The 17,551-nt window shown below is 39.9% G+C and overlaps 2 protein-coding genes across 2 annotated transcripts; one reads left to right on the top strand and one right to left on the bottom strand.

Annotated features, from left to right (window-relative positions):
- LOC8057907 (protein FAR-RED IMPAIRED RESPONSE 1) lies at nucleotides 376–2,000 on the bottom strand. Its single transcript, XM_021453400.1, has 4 exons — nucleotides 1,771–2,000; nucleotides 1,341–1,476; nucleotides 1,122–1,232; nucleotides 376–1,008 (listed from the first exon to the last, which is right to left on the bottom strand). The coding sequence occupies exons 1-4, from the start codon at nucleotides 1,998–2,000 to the stop codon at nucleotides 376–378; spliced, it is 1,110 nt and encodes a 369-aa protein (XP_021309075.1).
- Nucleotides 5,006–17,324, top strand: LOC8057906 (glutamine-dependent NAD(+) synthetase). The gene is made up of 14 exons (XM_002461824.2): nucleotides 5,006–5,379; nucleotides 6,035–6,340; nucleotides 6,727–6,950; nucleotides 7,613–7,716; nucleotides 8,467–8,601; nucleotides 9,511–9,679; nucleotides 11,018–11,153; nucleotides 13,069–13,207; nucleotides 13,743–13,919; nucleotides 14,066–14,233; nucleotides 15,317–15,412; nucleotides 16,385–16,513; nucleotides 16,584–16,843; nucleotides 16,961–17,324. The coding sequence occupies exons 1-13, from the start codon at nucleotides 5,186–5,188 to the stop codon at nucleotides 16,803–16,805; spliced, it is 2,199 nt and encodes a 732-aa protein (XP_002461869.1). The 5' UTR covers nucleotides 5,006–5,185; the 3' UTR covers nucleotides 16,806–16,843; nucleotides 16,961–17,324.

Raw genomic sequence — 17,551 nt, 5'->3', positions numbered from 1 at the left:
CCCACTAAGAATTGCTATGAGAATCCTCCCTTTTTTCTTTTACTTTACTGATGTTTCTAAGTTTGTATGCATATTTTTTTGAAACAAGCACTTTTTCTGCTACTGTTTTCTCTAACATTATTTTTTAATTCTCTTTTTTTACAGTATTTTCTACAATATGGGATTCTGGATAATGGGGAGATTAATAGTGCTTTTCAAAGAAGCCTCCATCACCTAGACCCTTCTACTTCCTGCGCCCTTTAGCTTTTGATTTTGGGGGGGTTCGCTACACTTGATGTATTTGGACCAGCCACTACACCTACAATGTGAAATGCAATAAGCATCTAATCAATCTAGTACAGGCGTACAAAGATGAAGTAAAGCAGAATATAGTGTCTAGTTTTTTAAAGCTGCAGTTTGCAATGAAGGTCCAGTTAGAGTAGAGACACCTGTACCATTTTGTGCACCTTCTGTAGCACCACCTTTTGCACCACTAGTGTTTTGCCTATTTGCCATCGTCCTTTTCTTAATTTCTTCGAATTCAGATCGCATCTCCTTAATGTGCTTCTCCAAAATAGCATAGTTTTCATCATTTGTACAACCTTCCACTGCTATTGCTACAAATGCGGTGGTTGCGTTGGTCAATCTCAAAGTTTTCTCACTAGTCAATGGCATCCCACGGGCTACAAGTCCCACTGGTGCATTCAGATTTTGGACCTGATTAGTATCACTAGCAATTGCTTGTTGCGTCCACCTTTTAAGGATGTACCTTTCTGGTATTAATTCCACACCCATTCTGACCATAACTCTCATAATGTGATAGCAAATGATTCCATCCCTATCAAACTTGCTGCACTCGCAGCAATAGCTTTCATCCTCTTCTATTGCTGTAACAAGATAGTTCCTTTTTCCATACCCAAAAACAAAGCTATTATTGGGCTCCAACCAATATTGGAACTGCCCTACAGGCTTCACATCATATTCTGCAGTTTTCTCAAACTCTTTGGAGAGAAAAACTCTTTGGAGAACCTGTAAAACATATTCTTTGTGTATACAGTGGAAGCATGCTTCTCAAGTGGATGCCTTGACCATCGTCTTCGCTCATTCTCATCGGTCCTGAAGTCTTGCCCATCCTGTGCAACCAGACACTTTTCTTGTATTTTCTGGTACTGCCTCACAAACTGTAGCACTGACAAGTTTGGGTTCACATACTTCTTCAACAAAGCATTGAACCCCTCGCTCCTTTGAGTCGACTGGAGAAATGGGAAGAAACTGTGCATGTAGTAGGCTGGTATGAAGCTCTGCCTTATGTGGTATAGGTGTTGAAAATGCTCATTGTCCTCCAAACCGTATTTCTAGACCATAGTATCCCACTTTGACTCAAAATCTTCTGGGCTTATAGTGTGGTTTAAGCAATCCACAAACTCCTCATTCAGCTCATCATTTTTAGCAAGGATCGGTCCAATTGTGCCTGAAAACTTGTCCATGATATGCCACCTGCAATTCCTGTGGGTTGTGTTTGGAAACACAATGCAAATGGCATCTCTCATCGCAGGATCTTGATCGGTGATTATGTTAAGGGGTGCTTTTCTATCCATTGCCTCTAGAAATGTTAGAAACAACCATTCATAGGTAGTTGTCTTCTCATTCCTTATAAAGGCACATCCTAGTTGAAAAGTTTGGCAGTGTCTGTTGATTCCTATGAATGGTGTACAAGGCATCTCGTATATGTTGGTCATATAGGTTGCATCAAATGAGACACAATCGTTGTATGCCTCTTTGTAAGCACACCTTGTAGCTGAATCAACCCAAAACAGGTTCTCAACCCTATGGTTGTCATCAAGTTTGATCTTGTAGAAGAATTCAGGGTCTTCTTCTTTCAATGCTCTGAAGTAATCCAAAGTTTCCTGCATATCTTTGAATTTTTCTGTCTTGTGGATGGTGGAGCGGAAGTTTGACACTTGTTTGCCGTCATATGGCACCAGCTGTGCTGAGCCATAGAACTCGCTCATCAGCTGCATGATTCTACCGGTGCTCAAGTTGCATCCATGTAGCAAAACAATGAAGTCCTTTTCCTGCTTCGGTATGCCTCTATGGGACCTTAGGAACTTCTTGAGTGAGGGCTGAACCACAAGATCATGGTTATGCTCGGCCAAAAAATAGATCACTTGCCATCTAGAGCCAATGATTTTGATACCATCCTTGCCTTGCAGTTTGTATATACCATTTTCTCCCTCTTTCTTTTCTTACATCCGTCAAACTTCTTCCTCTTTTCTACTTGCTCATCCTCTTCTTCTTGTGCAGTATCCTCTTCTTCGGCTTCATCATTATCAGAGTAGCAAGTGATTCCATCAACAAGCTGAACAACAACTCTCCTTTTCCTGCCAAAGCCTTCCTTGTTGCACACAAACTGCACCTTTTGTTTTTCTCTTGTGATTGCAGACCGACGTGACGTGTTTGTTCTAATCGAGAAGCCAGTTCTCTTTGCATACGAGTTGTAGTACTCCCTTGCTTCGTCCAAGGTTGCAAAAGACATCCCATTGTGTGGCATTTCAGGTGTAGACCACACCTCTTCCTCCTCTTCTGCTACTTCAGCAACTACAGGATTAGTAGTAGAATCTTCATTCCTGACCTCTATTCTTGTCTGTTCAAATGACAATCTGATCTCAGAAATGGTAGGAAGAAACTCTTCTGAAACTGCAGGATCTGTCTCTGCTAAACCAGCATGACCATCTTCAGAAATACTAGGCAAAATCTGTTGGTTCACATGCTCATCGTTAGGCTGAGGAATTTCAGGATTTGTAGACACTTGAGTGCAGAAGGTAGGGTTGCTGGTCATATAATCAAAATCAAATGCATCCAAGAAATCTTCATCCAAACCTGGTGGCAGCTTGTTAAGATCCATATTTTTTTGAGATATGTATGCAAAACATTAACTATAGGTGTGTGTTACTATATCATGACAGTAGGCAACTTAGTCAAACCTATTAGGCAATAATAGTGTACAGAACTAGACAAAATAGGCCAGCAACTTATGCAATTTTTTTTTTGTTGAGTACATGCTTTTTTAGTTGTATTTCAATACATGCTAGCTTTATTCAGTACATGCTTTTTAGGTTTGTAGTTTATTCCATACTCAGTTTTTTTCAACTTTTTATGGATCTAGTGTCATTGTGTTCTCTTCCTTTTAGAGAAAGTTTGATATTTGAGGCTTGCTTGTCCTCTATTCAGTTAATTTTATCAGTTGTACTTTTTTACTTAATTTTTGCAGGTGTGAAGCTATGTGCAGCAGCTAACACAAAAAAGTTTAATGCATAGGAGTAACCATGTGCGGCAGCTAACACAAGAAGCTTTTTAATGCAGAAAGATGTACATCTGCATGAGTGGTGCATACAACATATATCCATGTCATCTAATGGGCACCAAAACGTACAGTGGTGTAGTATCAGATCTGCTAATGTAGTAGGAACTATAGTACTATGTGATAAGATCTGCTTATGCAAAACAACTGATTTGCTTATGCAAAAGTGGTGAATTGCTCAAAAGTTAGGATAAGATCTGCTTTTTCTTGTAACAGATCTGGCGTTAGGTGATTCAAGAGAACAAAATTGCTTCTAGTAACAGATCTGGCTAGTTCTATTTTTTGGGACTATTTTTGTTGAAAGTAGTAGCAGAAGAAGCTGATAGTACAAAGTTGTTGTATAATCGCACGTATCTGCTTGTTTTTGGATGTATTAGCTTGCCTTTGTTTTGGATGAATCTGCCAGCTGTCTAGATGGTGGCGGCGGCGCCATGGACATCTTTGTTTTAAGGGTTGAAAGGGAAAAGCAAAACAGGGAAGAAGCTTCCAGGCGAGGGGAAGAAGCTTCCAGGCGAGGGGAAGAGGGGCATGGGCCTGTTATTCTGGTGGGCCTTGTCTAGACGGGGTTGCCTTCGATTTTTCCTAATACGGAGTGTGCGTGCGGTCTGCTTAAGGCATGCATGGCCGTGCATTAGCCGCTTCCTAAAAAGAAACTAAATACCCTCTTGAGCATCTCCAACAATTGACAAAATTTGTTTGCCAAATTTTGAGTTATAACAACTTGCTAAATAATTTGACAAGTAGGAAAAAATGACCATCTCCAATAGTTTGCCATTTGGGCTTGCCAAATTAAAAAAAAGACCCACATCCTAACTAATCTTGCAACTAACTGAAACTACAATGGAACTGTCAACAACGAATAAAACTCTGAACTATATGATGAAGAGGAAGCGGTGTGGAAGGCGGAGGCGATGCTGCTGCAGAGGAGCGTGGAGTCGGTGCTGTTCCAGGGCCGGAAGCTGGCCGGCGAGACCAACGCCGACAAGGTGGAGCGGTTCGCGCGCGAGCTCGCCAAGGAGCACGCACGGAGGAAGCAGCCGCAGTTGGTGAGCCCGGCCGGTGGCGGCGCGCCCGTCGTCGTCGTCGCTTCGGTCGCAGCACCGAACAATGACAACGACGAGCAGCCGACGACGACGATGACGAAGGCGACCGCGGCGTCGGCTACCGCCCCCACCGCCGTCGCACCCTGGGCAGAGACCTTCGCGACCTCTGCGAGGATCTGCGGAGACGGCGTTCGTTAAAATAGCGCCCTCGACTGCGCGTGTGCGACGCCCCGAAAATTTCTGACCTGTGCGGGAACCGAAACGGAGAAGGACGCGCACTCGATGGCAAAGCCTTTCCACGCGCGGCTCTACAATTTGGCAAACGCTCAGATTTGACAAATACATATAGCAAACTGTTGGAGATTGTTTTGTTGCGTTTTTTGCCAAATTTTTAGAATGACAAGTCATTTGGCCAATTGTTGGAGATGCTCCACCGGCCTACACGAAAACTGCAGCAGTTGTCTGTCCCAAAAACGGAACGTATGGACGAGTCCGCAAGGCACTGTGGCAGCGTTTTTAGCGTGGGGGCTTTGAGTTACGATGACGGGTGGATCCCACAGCCTACGCGGCCCCACGCCTCCGGTCCGGTGCTTTCGATGTTCGATTCGATGATTCGATCCCCTCACACTACTTCCCCACGAAAAGCCGAAACGAAGCATTCTTCCACCGCCGCCTTCAATCCTCTCCCCGGCGCGCGCCGAAGGCCGAACCAACGAGCCTCGCACGCCGGCGGTCTCGATTCGGGGGTGGGGAGGAGGAGGGGGAGGAGCGGAGTGGCCCCCTGATCTGGGTAGCGGGCGAGATGAGGCTCCTGCGGGTTGCCACGTGCAACCTCAACCAGTGGGCGATGGACTTCGACACCAACCTCCGCAACGTCAAGGAGTCCATCGCGCGCGCCAAGGCTGCCGGCGCCGCCATCCGCGTCGGCCCCGAGCTCGAGCTCACCGGCTACGGCTGCGAGGACCACTTCCTCGAGCAGGACACCACCGCCCACGCGTACGTCACCGCCTAGTACCTTCTGTCTCTATTATAGTCTCGGCCGGCTCAGCCCGGCTCCCATGGCTCGTATGGAATTCGGTAACGGGCTCTTTCTGTTTACCGTGTTGCTGGAGATAAAAGTATCACGCACTATGTTACAGTGGTTACGTTCTCGTGTGGTGGAGCCTTAATCTTTTCCACGATTTGGGGATTCTGCTAAACTACACTCTGGTAGGATAGGATAAGCTACTTCTAATTCGCTCTGGTAGACTCAATTACTGTTACTTCACTCTGGTGGAACCAGTTCACTTGGGTGGAATGGGTTTACTTGTCCACCTGGGTTGAATTAGCTATGTTGTCTAGGATTTACAAGTTGTACTAGTTAAGTTTAGTCTTTTTATTGGAAAACTATCTCTGTCTGCTATACAAAGAACATGTAAATAAATAAATTGATGATAAATAAAATATGTATGGCAGGGCAACCAAATCACCCATGCCCTTTAAGCTGTATTTTTCGGAATTCAGGGACTTCAAACCATTCCATTTATCTTGATACAACTGCTGAGTATGCACTCCTTATATGGAACCACTATATTATTCATGCATCGTGTTTTATTATCCGTCTATGTATTATTTGCATCTGCCGTTAGTTATTCTGTGTATCAATCTGCAGATGGGAGTGCTTAAAGGACATTTTAACTGGGAACTATACAGACAACATCTTATGCAGCATAGGGATGCCAGTTATTTTCAATAGTGTGCGGTATAATTGCCAGGTCTTCTGCCTAAATCGCAAGATAATCATGATCCGACCAAAGATGTCCCTTGCAAATGATGGAAATTATCGGGAATTCCGTTGGTTTTCTGCTTGGACATTTAAAGATGAGATTGTTGACTTTCAGCTCCCCATTGAAGTCTCAGAGGCTATATCGCAGGATACTGTGCCTTTTGGTTATGGATACATGCGGTTTTTAGATGTGTAAGTATGAATGCTACTTGAATTTATTTCTGTCGTTGTAATTTTAGCTTCCTGCTTTTCTAGTGAACATGCACATGGAGACATGCTAGAGAAAACCATTGGTTTGCTGCCATGGATTAGAAGTCAATTGTATTATGTAGGAGTACATGGTATCAAAGAGCTGAGTAAACTTTTTCCAAATTAAGTTGGATATTGGATTGAAATAAGACATACCACTTTCTTAGTTTGAAATGTTCTGCAGTTAATCATGAAGGTTTAGTCTATATGCTTCGTAAACTAGTAAATTTATATACTCTCTGTGGTGCTATTATTGATGATAAAGCACTACATAAGCATTAGTTACTATTTGATCTTTTTTTTTAAAAAAAACAAATCCTTTTGTCCAGGTCTTTGGCTGCTGAAACCTGTGAAGAGCTCTTTACAGCAAACGCTCCTCGGATTGACTTAGCATTGAATGGTGTTGAGGTTTTCATGAATGCAAGTGGAAGCCACCATCAGTTAAGGAAGCTTAATCTTCGGATTGATTGCATAAGGAATGCAACTCAAACATGTGGCGGTGTTTACATGTATGCTAATCATCAGGGATGCGATGGTGGCCGTCTTTATTATGGTATCTCAAAATGCCGTTGTTTGTGCTCTTGTAGATTTGTTTTTTATTATCTGATTTTCTTTTCTCATCTTGAGTTGTCAACCAATTTACAACACGAACACAACATTTATGTTTTTTTAATTCTTTTATACCTGACTTGAATGTCTGTTTATAACATCCACATGATATCATCCACTGCGCAAACAAAACTTAGGAGCAAAATGCTTTGTCCTCTCCCTTATTGTTGGAGGTTGCAGTATTGAAACTGTATGTAGGATATGTGGCATGTCAGTTTGGACCTAGTGGTTTTGGGTATTCCGACAGAGGGGATGTGATGTTATGAATGGAATTCCTAAAAAAAAAAAATCTTCTTGAAACTCCTGTGGCTATACCTCATAATTGCTGATGGCTGGGGTAGCAGGTGCTTATCCATGAATCCATGACGATTTTTTACTGGGGACAGAAATTGAATTTGTTCATTTATGATTTATGAACTGAAGTGCCTTCTGAGAGTGCTGTTTACAGAAGATGTATTAGCTACTATGTATGCTGTTTTCCACTTTAAGGTTTCTGAATGACATTCCTGATTTGACCCTTCCTTTCTTAATTCTGCAATTGTGTTCTATGTTGATCATACTTATTCAGAGAATTTTTTTTTCTCTTTTTTTTAATGTTCCCACTAGATGGTTGTTGCTGCATTGCGGTAAACGGTGATTTGATAGCTCAGGGATCTCAATTTTCGTTGAAGGATGTAGAAGTTCTGGATGCTCTGGTAGATCTTGATGCTGTAAGTTCTAATCCTTTAGGTATTTTTTGTATTTGTGTATTCCTTTGATTGTTTCCTGTTCCTTTTTGTTCTATTTTTAGTTACATGAAAATTATTCTTTGGTTTGTTGCCCAACGAACCTTGATAAAATTGTTCCTAGTAGCAAAAAGAAAATGTTGTCCATAGTGCCCATGAGATTGCCAGGATCTCAGGATTGACAATAAAATTCATATGATGTGAACTAGGGTCATGAGCATTCCAAAAATTTGCATCTATCCAAGCAAGTGCCTAATTCTTTGGACCCTCCCAAAAATTGGTAAGGTGGGTTGTGGCAAAAACAATACATTCAACTACTCCCCGAATTTTCTATATCTACCATCTAAAACACTTTTCCCTGTTTGCATAGAAAGAATATTTGTTAATAAATTATCATTATGGGTATAATAGTTAGTTTAGTTGTTAGGCCTGGTATATCCATTCCGTGCTTTTACTTATTCTTTGCATCTTTTAGAAACTTCTTATTGAGCATTTGCCTGTTTGCAATTCTCCAAAGTCCATATGTATTCTGCTTTATTATATTTCGTAAGCTTTAGGTTTGTGAGCTGTGAATTGTGCAAACATGGGTCGTATTCTACTTTATTATATGCAGTTGTCCAAACTCCAAAGTCCACATTTGTTCTGCTTTACTACAAATTATGAGTTATCTAGCTGCAGTTTTATTGCAAATATGAGTCATATTTAGCACAGCTAATCATTCATTTATGTGATCAGGTATCGAGTTACCGAGCATCTGTTTCTAGTTTCAGAGAGCAAGCAAGCCACAGAAAAAATGTACCTTTTGTGAAGGTACCATATAAGCTTTGCCAATCATTTCAGAGTGGAATGATTCCGACTTCCCCAGTTGAGGTTAGATGGCCTTTCAATATTCCAATGTTATTCTGTAATGCTTTAGAGCATCTCCACCAGATTTCTCATATTACATCTCCTATAAGTTGCTTTAAGAGAGTACCCTAAAATCAATTTAGGATATAGGAGAGTACTGCTGCAGAAGATTACCTAAAACTTGTCTCCTATATTTTTTAAGGATACGGGAGAGGGGGTTGTCACCTTTATTTAGGAGAGATGATGCTTCTTTTAGGAGATCTCTTAAAAATTGTAGGTATAGGAGATGCAATAGATCTGCTGCAGCTCCTTTATCTCCTAAAACACTATTTTTTAGTTATAGGAGATTGGATAGGATATCTGATGGAGATGCTCTTAGTAGGTGGTTTTTTGTTACCATATCTGAAAGCAACTCAAGCTTTCTTCCAATTAGAGCATTTAGTATGGGCCTGAACAAGGTAAACCAGTCACCAGTATATGATGATTAAGCTTTGATAGGTAATGCCTGTTAGCTCATCCCATAATCATATATACAATATAAACTAATTGCTTTTAGAAGAATTTCACAGCAGAGCCCCACTTTTTAATCTTAAAATAGACTAAGGTATTGGCCAGTTCTTGGAGCTTTTATTGACTAAACGTGCTTGGGCTTTGGAATTTTATAATCCTATGTATAAATTTTCTAGCATTCTGGGTTTATTTTGTAAAGTTTCTTCCTGCTAATATTGTAAGTATTGTTGACAATCTATTTGAACATCTGCTTTATACTGAGAAAACATTGCATAAAATCATTGTTACCCTGATTGTCCTTTTATAAGTATTCATAGGCAAATGCTTTCTCCCTTGTCTATCTCTTGAGCCCTACAAATCATGAAAACTGTGCAAATGGGTATTTGGAGTAACCTTTTCTATCATGCCCATCTTTGAGCACAGATTGTGTATCACTGTCCTGAAGAAGAGATTGCATTTGGACCTAGTTGTTGGCTATGGGATTATTTGAGGAGGAGTCAAGCATCAGGATTTTTGCTTCCCCTTTCTGGTGGTGCGGATAGTTCATCTGTTGCAGCAATAGTCGGGTGCATGTGCCAACTTGTTATAAAAGGTCAGATCTAATTTCTGTATTCCTTCGTTCACCTTTTAGTAGAATGTTCTCTGAATTGTCTTTGAAACATAGTTTACTGGAGTGTTAACAGATGCATAAGTTACTATTTAGGGATAAGAAAAACCTTTTAGTAGAAGGTTCTCTGAATTGTCTTCGAAACATAGTTTGCAGGAGTGTTAACAGATGCATATGTTGACATTAGTGATGAGAAAGCCACCTAACTATGAATTATCAGACTTGTTAACAGATGCATATGTTAACATTTAGGGATGAGAAAGCCACATGACTATGAATTATCAGATGATGTGTTGTTTTTGATTCCATTGAAATAAAACTATGGTTCATGTCATGGCATGGGGAATAAATTAGAGCAAAGTAATTATTCTAATATCAAAATTAACACATAAAATATCATGGAAACTGTACATGATCAAATGGAACAATACTGAAGCATTACTTTGGGCTGACATGTATAGGGCTCTGTGATTGTCATAACCTTTTAAATTTTTTTTTGAATAAAGTGTCTCTGTTCACATCTCTAGTTGGCATTTGGTAGGCCAAAACAAATGAAAGAGTGGATGGCCAAGTCCAGAAAGGTCTAAACTCCATTATCATCCTTGGAGCCTGGCAATCTGGAATCACCACAATCTTTGCGTGTTTGATGGGATCTTGCCTAATTTCAAATTAAAATGGGGGTAATAGAGTTCATCAGGGAGGAGTTACAGTTTTGGTGTTTAGCTAGGGCTTGAGGGGTTTCACATCTCCTTGTTGTTGGGTCAAGTGGTAGTTAGTTTGTTGGTCGAGGTTGTTTTAGTGTTTGTGTTCAGAGGCAAGAATCTATAAGTGTTGTGTGGTTTGACTGTATGGTGTTGCATCGGTTCAAAACCCTTTTTTCTTCTTAATATATGATACACAGCTCTAATTCATACTGAGGGTTTGCGCTGTAATTCAGACATCTGAAAGTGGTAAGATGAATACATGTAATTCAGCTATTTAAAAATAGGTATGATGGAATACTCTATTGACATCATCTCCATTTTTTTCCATTGGAGCTTGATGTAATTGAATAAACCAAACAGGTTGATGAATATCCACCATATACTAAATAACTGTCTTATGAGTTGTTAAGTTGCAAGCATCATTTTTGCTGCTTATGTGAAATTTATGCCTTCTTTAAATCTGCACTTGAGCTGATATGACCGAAGTCTGTGAATTGCCCACATTTGAACTCTTCCTCGTCAAATATCTCACTGGACAAAGTTCCTGGTGTTCTATTTCCTCTTGATTAATTGATCAAATTTTGTCAAAAGAATTAATGATCATGTCAACAACCTGCAGATATAGAGAAAGGAGATGAGCAAGTTAAGGCGGATGCTCTTCGGATTGGGCATTATAAAGATGGGGAGATCCCCACAGATAGCAGGGAATTGGCTAAACGTTTGTTTTACACCGTTTACATGGGAACTGAAAATAGGTGAGTTTTTCTTTGTAGTGACCTTATTCTACTGTGTGCCCTTCCCATTTCCCTTTTCTCAAACACAAGAGAGTTGTGTATCATTTCTTTAAGAAAGAAGAGAGTACAAAGGGAAGTAGAGAAACCCTAAAAACACACACCCAAGACACAGTCACAAGATACACTCCTAACACAACTTAAGGAGAAAACAGAAGCAGCAAAGCAAGCCAATTGCAGCAGCTGGCAACCAAACAACCACAAGTCTGGAGCGCTAGCCTATTTGAGACAACCTGGGAAGCCTCTCCTAGAGACGTTTTGTTCCACTAGCACACCAAAGGATACACTCATTAAGTCATTAGTGACTGCTTGCAGCACCACTGTGACATTTGGATTTGCACAATTGAAGAGTGAGAATACAACAGTTGCTACGCTTCCAAATTTCCCAAGCCACAAGAATAATCAGTGAGTTAAGCCCCTTCATATCCTTGGGTGGCACCACTATCTTGAGAATCTGCTGGATGAAGGTTGGGGTGCGATGCCTATCAGGCCCAATGCATTGAATTATTATTGTGTAAGTGGCTATGTTGATAATGCTTATTGCTATTGTATATGTTCTTTGTTATATGTATATGTACTTGTTTGTAGTTCATTCACTGTGGAAGGATTTCTTTGCATATGTATGCACATATGCCTCCTGTATATTGGCAGCTTACTGAAAAATACTTGCGCTACTGTTAAAATGGTCAAACAATATTATAAATTTATATGAAGAGTATGGTATTTGATATGAGGGAAAGGGTCGTTTTACAAATTTCGACACCAAAGTTGAAGACCAGGCATCCAACACACATGGAGCGTTCAAAGGTGTCCCTAAGGAGATTCGCCAACTTCTGACTCCCAAGTTACACTGGTTAGACAGTTGAACAGTTGAAGTCCAGGGGGATATCTCTCTGGCCAAGGTTTTTTTCCCATAAGGAGATTTGAAAAGGTTCCACTCTCTAATTATCTTGGTTTCCTGGACAATTTGGAGACTGTCTTCCATAGTGAACCCAATGTTCCAGTAGTTCTGCATGGCACTGTTAATGAAAGTGCTCTCTAGTGCTTGGCTGGCGCCACATCGCTCCTTGAGCTGCTCCCAAAGTCGCTTGCTCTGGGTGTCTAGGCGTGTAGTGCGAGTTGGGTTACAGACTTTGCATGTGCCCTTTTTAGTTTTTCTGTCCATGGTGTGGGAAGGGCATGGAGTTTCTTTAATTCCTATTCCTGTTACTTTGTATCATATTTCTTTCTTAACACAATGACATGCAGCTCTCGTGCGTGTTCAAGAAAAAAAGATGCATCCAACACCAACAGTCATAAAGTATCCAGACTGGACAACCCATCCCCACTCCCACTCCAACTACCCTCAGATTAGGCCAATTCTCCATATAGCTGCATGGGTACTTTGGCAACACAAAATCCCAAGTTTCTCAGTGTGGAAAAGAAACTTCAAAGATGAAGTTATTGTACAAGGTGGATCATGGCTAGATAGTCTTTACTCCCTTTTTGATTTGTTTCCTTAAACTCTGTACACATGTTTTCTTCTTTAGTTTAATTTAAAACAGCTTGTGCTGTGGGGATTGGGGAACCTCCCCACAATTTTTCATTAGAAACATTGTATTTGGCACATGCATGGCTGTAGTTGAAGTTTGAATTTTTTCCTTGATGTGATGGAAGTGTTTTAATTTCTAATTGCTACAGCATTGTAACTTGTGTTTTTTTAAATGGTAATCATGTGATGATTTCAATGTAAATCAATCCAAAGAGTTAAATAGGAGATCTCTGCTTTTCATTCATTTTTGTTTAATTTGTATTCTAGGTATCTGTGATTGTAGAAGTTTTGTTTGTTGAAGTTGTAGATTGTTAGTCTGCTTTATTTACATTGCCATGTTCTGGACAGTTCTGAAGATACCAGATCGCGTGCCAAAAGGCTAGCTGAGGAGATTGGTTCATTCCACCTGAATGTACCCATTGATAGTATAGTATCTGCTTTTCTTTCCTTGTTTGAAACATTGACTGGGAAGCGACCACGCTACAAGGTATTTCTTCAACGTGTACTAAATTATTACTGCAGTGCAGAGAACATAAAAATAAACTAGACCAACCTAGGAGGAACTAGGTGGCATTTCATTAAGAAGAAAATAAGCACCCAAATCGTGTTGACGAGGACTTGAACAGGGTGGTCTGGGTATACATGACTTACATTACGCTTTTATAATCTACATAACTTAGCACCTTATATGTAAGGCCATCCTTATAAGTTACCAGTCCTAGATCTACAGGTTTTAAAATATAGATTGGTATCATGAGTACAAGGGGTTTCGATGATATTGTTGTGGCCAAAAGTTCTCAGTAGCTAGCAAGGATAATAGATTAAAATATTGATGGTAGCCAGCCGATTAGCATGTGGCTACCCTTCAGTGGTAAAAATATCAGACCGAACGGTATATGAGTTTCATTTTTCCCTCAAACAATGCAGGAGTGCTGTGTGCCATTTCATTAAGAAGAATATGATTTTCAATTTAAGTGAGGAAGTCTATTTTAGTACCCAAAAACATTTCTTGTTTGCTTTAGATTGATGGGGGGTCAAATACCGAGAATCTGGGATTGCAAAATATTCAAGCCCGAATCAGGATGGTGTTAGCCTTTATGATGGCTTCTCTAATGCCATGGGTCCACAACAAATCTGGGTTCTATCTTGTTCTTGGAAGCTCGAACGTCGATGAAGGGTTACGTGGTTATTTGACAAAGGTAACACATTGCTCAACTTAGCTGTGTCTTTAGATTGCTCCATAGATGCCCAATGGGTATGGCATTTGCTTTATGATTTCTGTAACTGCAATATATTGTTTGCTGGTGTGTGGAAATGGTAATAAGACTGTTCTTGCTTTACAAAGTATGACTGCAGTTCAGCTGATATAAACCCCATTGGAAGTGTAAGTAAGCAAGACCTGAGGGCTTTTTTACGATGGGCAGCAATTCATCTTAAGTATTCTTCCTTGGCCGAGGTTGAAGCTGCACCACCTACTGCAGAGCTTGAGCCCATACGGGCAAACTACAATCAGGTATATATAAACTTGATCTCCAACTTTTAGATGGAAATCATTAGAAGTCATGTTCGATATATGTGCATAAATCTGTAGAGCAAAATTGTGAAAACTTTGAACTTTTACTCGAGGCTTGTACCATGGTAGGGCTCATGCATGCTCATTCACACATAATGGTATAAAATTTAAGTTCTCCAGATGTTATTGAGATGAACCAGAGAGGGCTAAGATTGAACAGAATGAAGCCTCATGTAGACATTGAGGCTAAAATTGATATCACACTGTTTACAATTGGACCTGACATTATGCATAAGAGCTGAAAGGGGATCCAAGGACTGAATTAATTTTCAAAGCACCTTTGCTTGACTTGGAAAATGTTGGCCTTGAAGATCACTTGTATGCATTCAACATCCTAGCTGTTCCTTCTTAATGCAATGATATGCAGTCTTCCTGCATATTTGAGAAAAAAAAATCATCCTAGCTGTTCTGGTTGATCTTCTTTGCTTTAGGGAGTTGCTGTTATTTTTATCATGGTGTTGTTTTCTGTTTGTATTAGCTACTTGGATTCCATATTAAGTGAAATTAAATGTATGAACTTCTTTCTATGACCGAAAGTTGCATAATTTTTCAGTGTCATGTTGCATTTTCTGTGGGTCTAGTTTCTCTTTATGCAGTTCATATCATAACGTCCTTCTGAGGTGCTCATTGAAAATTTGACTGTCCCATGCCCTTGTGGCTAATGCATGTTTATGTAGACAATTGGGATTTACAGATTAAAATATGTAGACTGCCCTTCTCCTGATTGAACTGAGGGTTGACATAAGAAGTAGCAGATAATTTTCAATTCATTGTGTTAGAATACTCATTAATAGCTAATTATACCTTTTTCTGCTTAAGTAGTGCTTCTATCTTCACTTCAATATCTGTTAGACTAGGTTCAGTTTAGTATCATCCTCATATTTCTTTTTTTTTCTACACTATCATTAAGTTCATTTGTTTGTGTCTTAACCAGCTGACAAGAAAGTTGTATCATGTCAACTTGACTGTTTTCCTTTTCTCCATCTTGACTCTCATTTGACCATATTTATATTTCATTATTAGTTGGATGAAGTAGACATGGGAATGACATATGAGGAGTTGTCTATTTATGGAAGGTTAAGGAAAATTTTCCGATGTGGTCCTGTTTCAATGTTTCAGGTATGTATTTTAATATTTAAGGGCTTGTTCAGAACACAAGGATTGCACAAGGAACCCTTTGATTTCCACAAGAATCAGAGAAAATTATTTGTCCCAAGCAAAGCCTTGATTATTTTATTCCTCAGCATTCTGTTAAAATTACATTTTTCATTTGCAGTGCAGTTAAAAATTTTATGTGCTGTCTGTCTAGCTTTATCAGCATATTGACTGCAGGATAGATTTATATTATGAGGGATAGCATTTTTCTCTTTGTTATTATTTAAGTTTTAAATTTGCCCATGTATAACAACTGAGCCTTCCGTGGTCAGCAATTTCCTTCAAAGTATTTTTGTAGCGGCTTCTATGTTGCGAAAAATCTTTCTTTTCTATGTTTTTGCCCTAATATTCTATATTTTTCATGACCAATTGCTTCACCTCCCTCCAGTCATGTGTAGGACTAAATGATTGAAAACTGTTTCTGAAGCACAAAAAGTAAGGGTTGTGCAAATTTTAGTTAATATAGGAATCAGGATGAACTTTGCAGGAATCTCATAGCAGCAGTTCTATTCACATGGGAATATTGAACCTTTCCTGCATGCTATATAGTGTCTAACATGAAAATTCCTAAAGTACTTGCTAAAGTTATTGTAACTTTGTTGTTGTGTACGAGTTTGCAACTTGTGAACTATCATGCAGAAGAGGGCTAAACAACATTACTTTAGCAAATTCAAAGAAGTTTCTGAGGATGAGTCAATGATGTAGGGAAACTTAAAAGGCAATTTGTTTATTTGGAGGGGACCCTAGATTATAGACTCAGAAATTTAGAGACATTAATCGTTGTCTTCTGCTTTATTAATTTAAAACTAAAAAGATGTGTATAGGAAGGTATATATTCTGTAACCATCCTAAAGTGAACCTTCAACGGATAGTTTACTTTTGCAAATATGTTTGAACGGAGTGGGGCCCTAACTATGCTAATACAAATTGCTGCAGAACCTGTGCCACAGTTGGTGTGGAAGATTATCTCCGTCGGAAGTGGCAGACAAAGTGAAGCACTTCTTCAAGTACTATGCCATAAATCGGCATAAGATGACTGTTTTGACACCATCTTATCATGCTGAGGTACCGATCTACTACATTCTCATAACACCTGCCTGATTGCTGCTCTAACCCTGCGCTGCCACTTTTGCAGAGCTATTCACCAGAGGACAATAGGTTCGACCTTCGCCAGTTTCTGTACAACTCAAGGTGGCCCTACCAGTTTCGGAAGATCAATGAGCTTGTGCAAGAGATGGACAAAGATGGCAAATGGGAAACTTCTGCAGAAGGGAAGCTGAGAGGGCAGACAGGTGCGCAGGGAAGCGGAATGGGAGTTGTGGCGGCGGGATCTGCCAATCCCAGTGCTGGGTTCTGAAGAGAACCATACTAACACACGGGGGCTGGTTCCTCAAGGTAAAGCTTCAGCCAAGAGCCAACTATTACTTCTGGTTATAATTTTACTTGACCTGGATACCATTTCTGTGCTAGCTTTGAAGTGCTGATGAATATTTTGGTTTTTGGCCTTGACAGAATAATGCACCGGCCCCCAGGACACGGGCTGCCAATGTAAATTTGTCTGCTTGGTTCCCTTGTACTGCATTTCTTCTCCCTGATAAGAGAGCTGAAGTTGCTCTGGTAACACAAATCGGACTGATGCAAAATGTAGGCTACCAGTTCTTTTTCTCCCATTTTGTCTAATGTCTAGTACGATCTACAAAGTGGGCAACCAAAAAACATGTGAAAATAAGATGGAATCCCTTTACTAAACAGATTGTCGATCCAAAGTGAAAAGGAAAGCATTAGTGTAAAGATCTACTTAAACTGATATTTCTTTGTTATGTCAGTAAGTGTCCTTTCTAAATAATATTGTGTGCATGATGTGATGTGATTTCTACCCTGACTCAAGAACTCCATATTTTTGCACCATAGCTCTCCAATTTGTCTAATTTTAACATCAGTTTTCAATACCATTTTGTTTATCTTGGCTTTACATTCCGTTTAATTTTGGCACCTGACCCACCCAAAGCAGTTTAGGGCTGACATGGCTGTGGTTTTCAAATTTAGATGAGAACAAAAAAAAGATGACGTGCTTTCAAAAGTTATGGATAAACATGGTGATGA

This window comes from Sorghum bicolor, chromosome 2 (assembly GCF_000003195.3).
Source record: "Sorghum bicolor cultivar BTx623 chromosome 2, Sorghum_bicolor_NCBIv3, whole genome shotgun sequence".
NCBI lineage: Eukaryota > Viridiplantae > Streptophyta > Magnoliopsida > Poales > Poaceae > Sorghum > Sorghum bicolor.
This window is presented reverse-complemented; position numbering and strand designations above follow the sequence as displayed.

Excerpts from the sequence above, each read along its gene's own strand:
- LOC8057907 (XM_021453400.1), bottom strand. The coding sequence starts at position 2,000 with ATGCAGCTGATGAGCGAGTTCTATGGCTCAGCACAGCTGGTGCCATAT. Across the intron at positions 1,477-1,770 it reads TGGGTTGATTCAGCTACAAG|GTGGCATATCATGGACAAGT; the intron begins GTGTGCTTACAA and ends CAGGAATTGCAG. Across the intron at positions 1,233-1,340 it reads AGTCAAAGTGGGATACTATG|TCGACTCAAAGGAGCGAGGG; the intron begins GTCTAGAAATAC and ends CCATTTCTCCAG.
- LOC8057906 (XM_002461824.2), top strand. The coding sequence starts at position 5,186 with ATGAGGCTCCTGCGGGTTGCCACGTGCAACCTCAACCAGTGGGCGATG. Across the intron at positions 5,380-6,034 it reads CAGGACACCACCGCCCACGC|ATGGGAGTGCTTAAAGGACA; the intron begins GTACGTCACCGC and ends ATCAATCTGCAG. Across the intron at positions 13,208-13,742 it reads GGAAGCGACCACGCTACAAG|ATTGATGGGGGGTCAAATAC; the intron begins GTATTTCTTCAA and ends TGTTTGCTTTAG.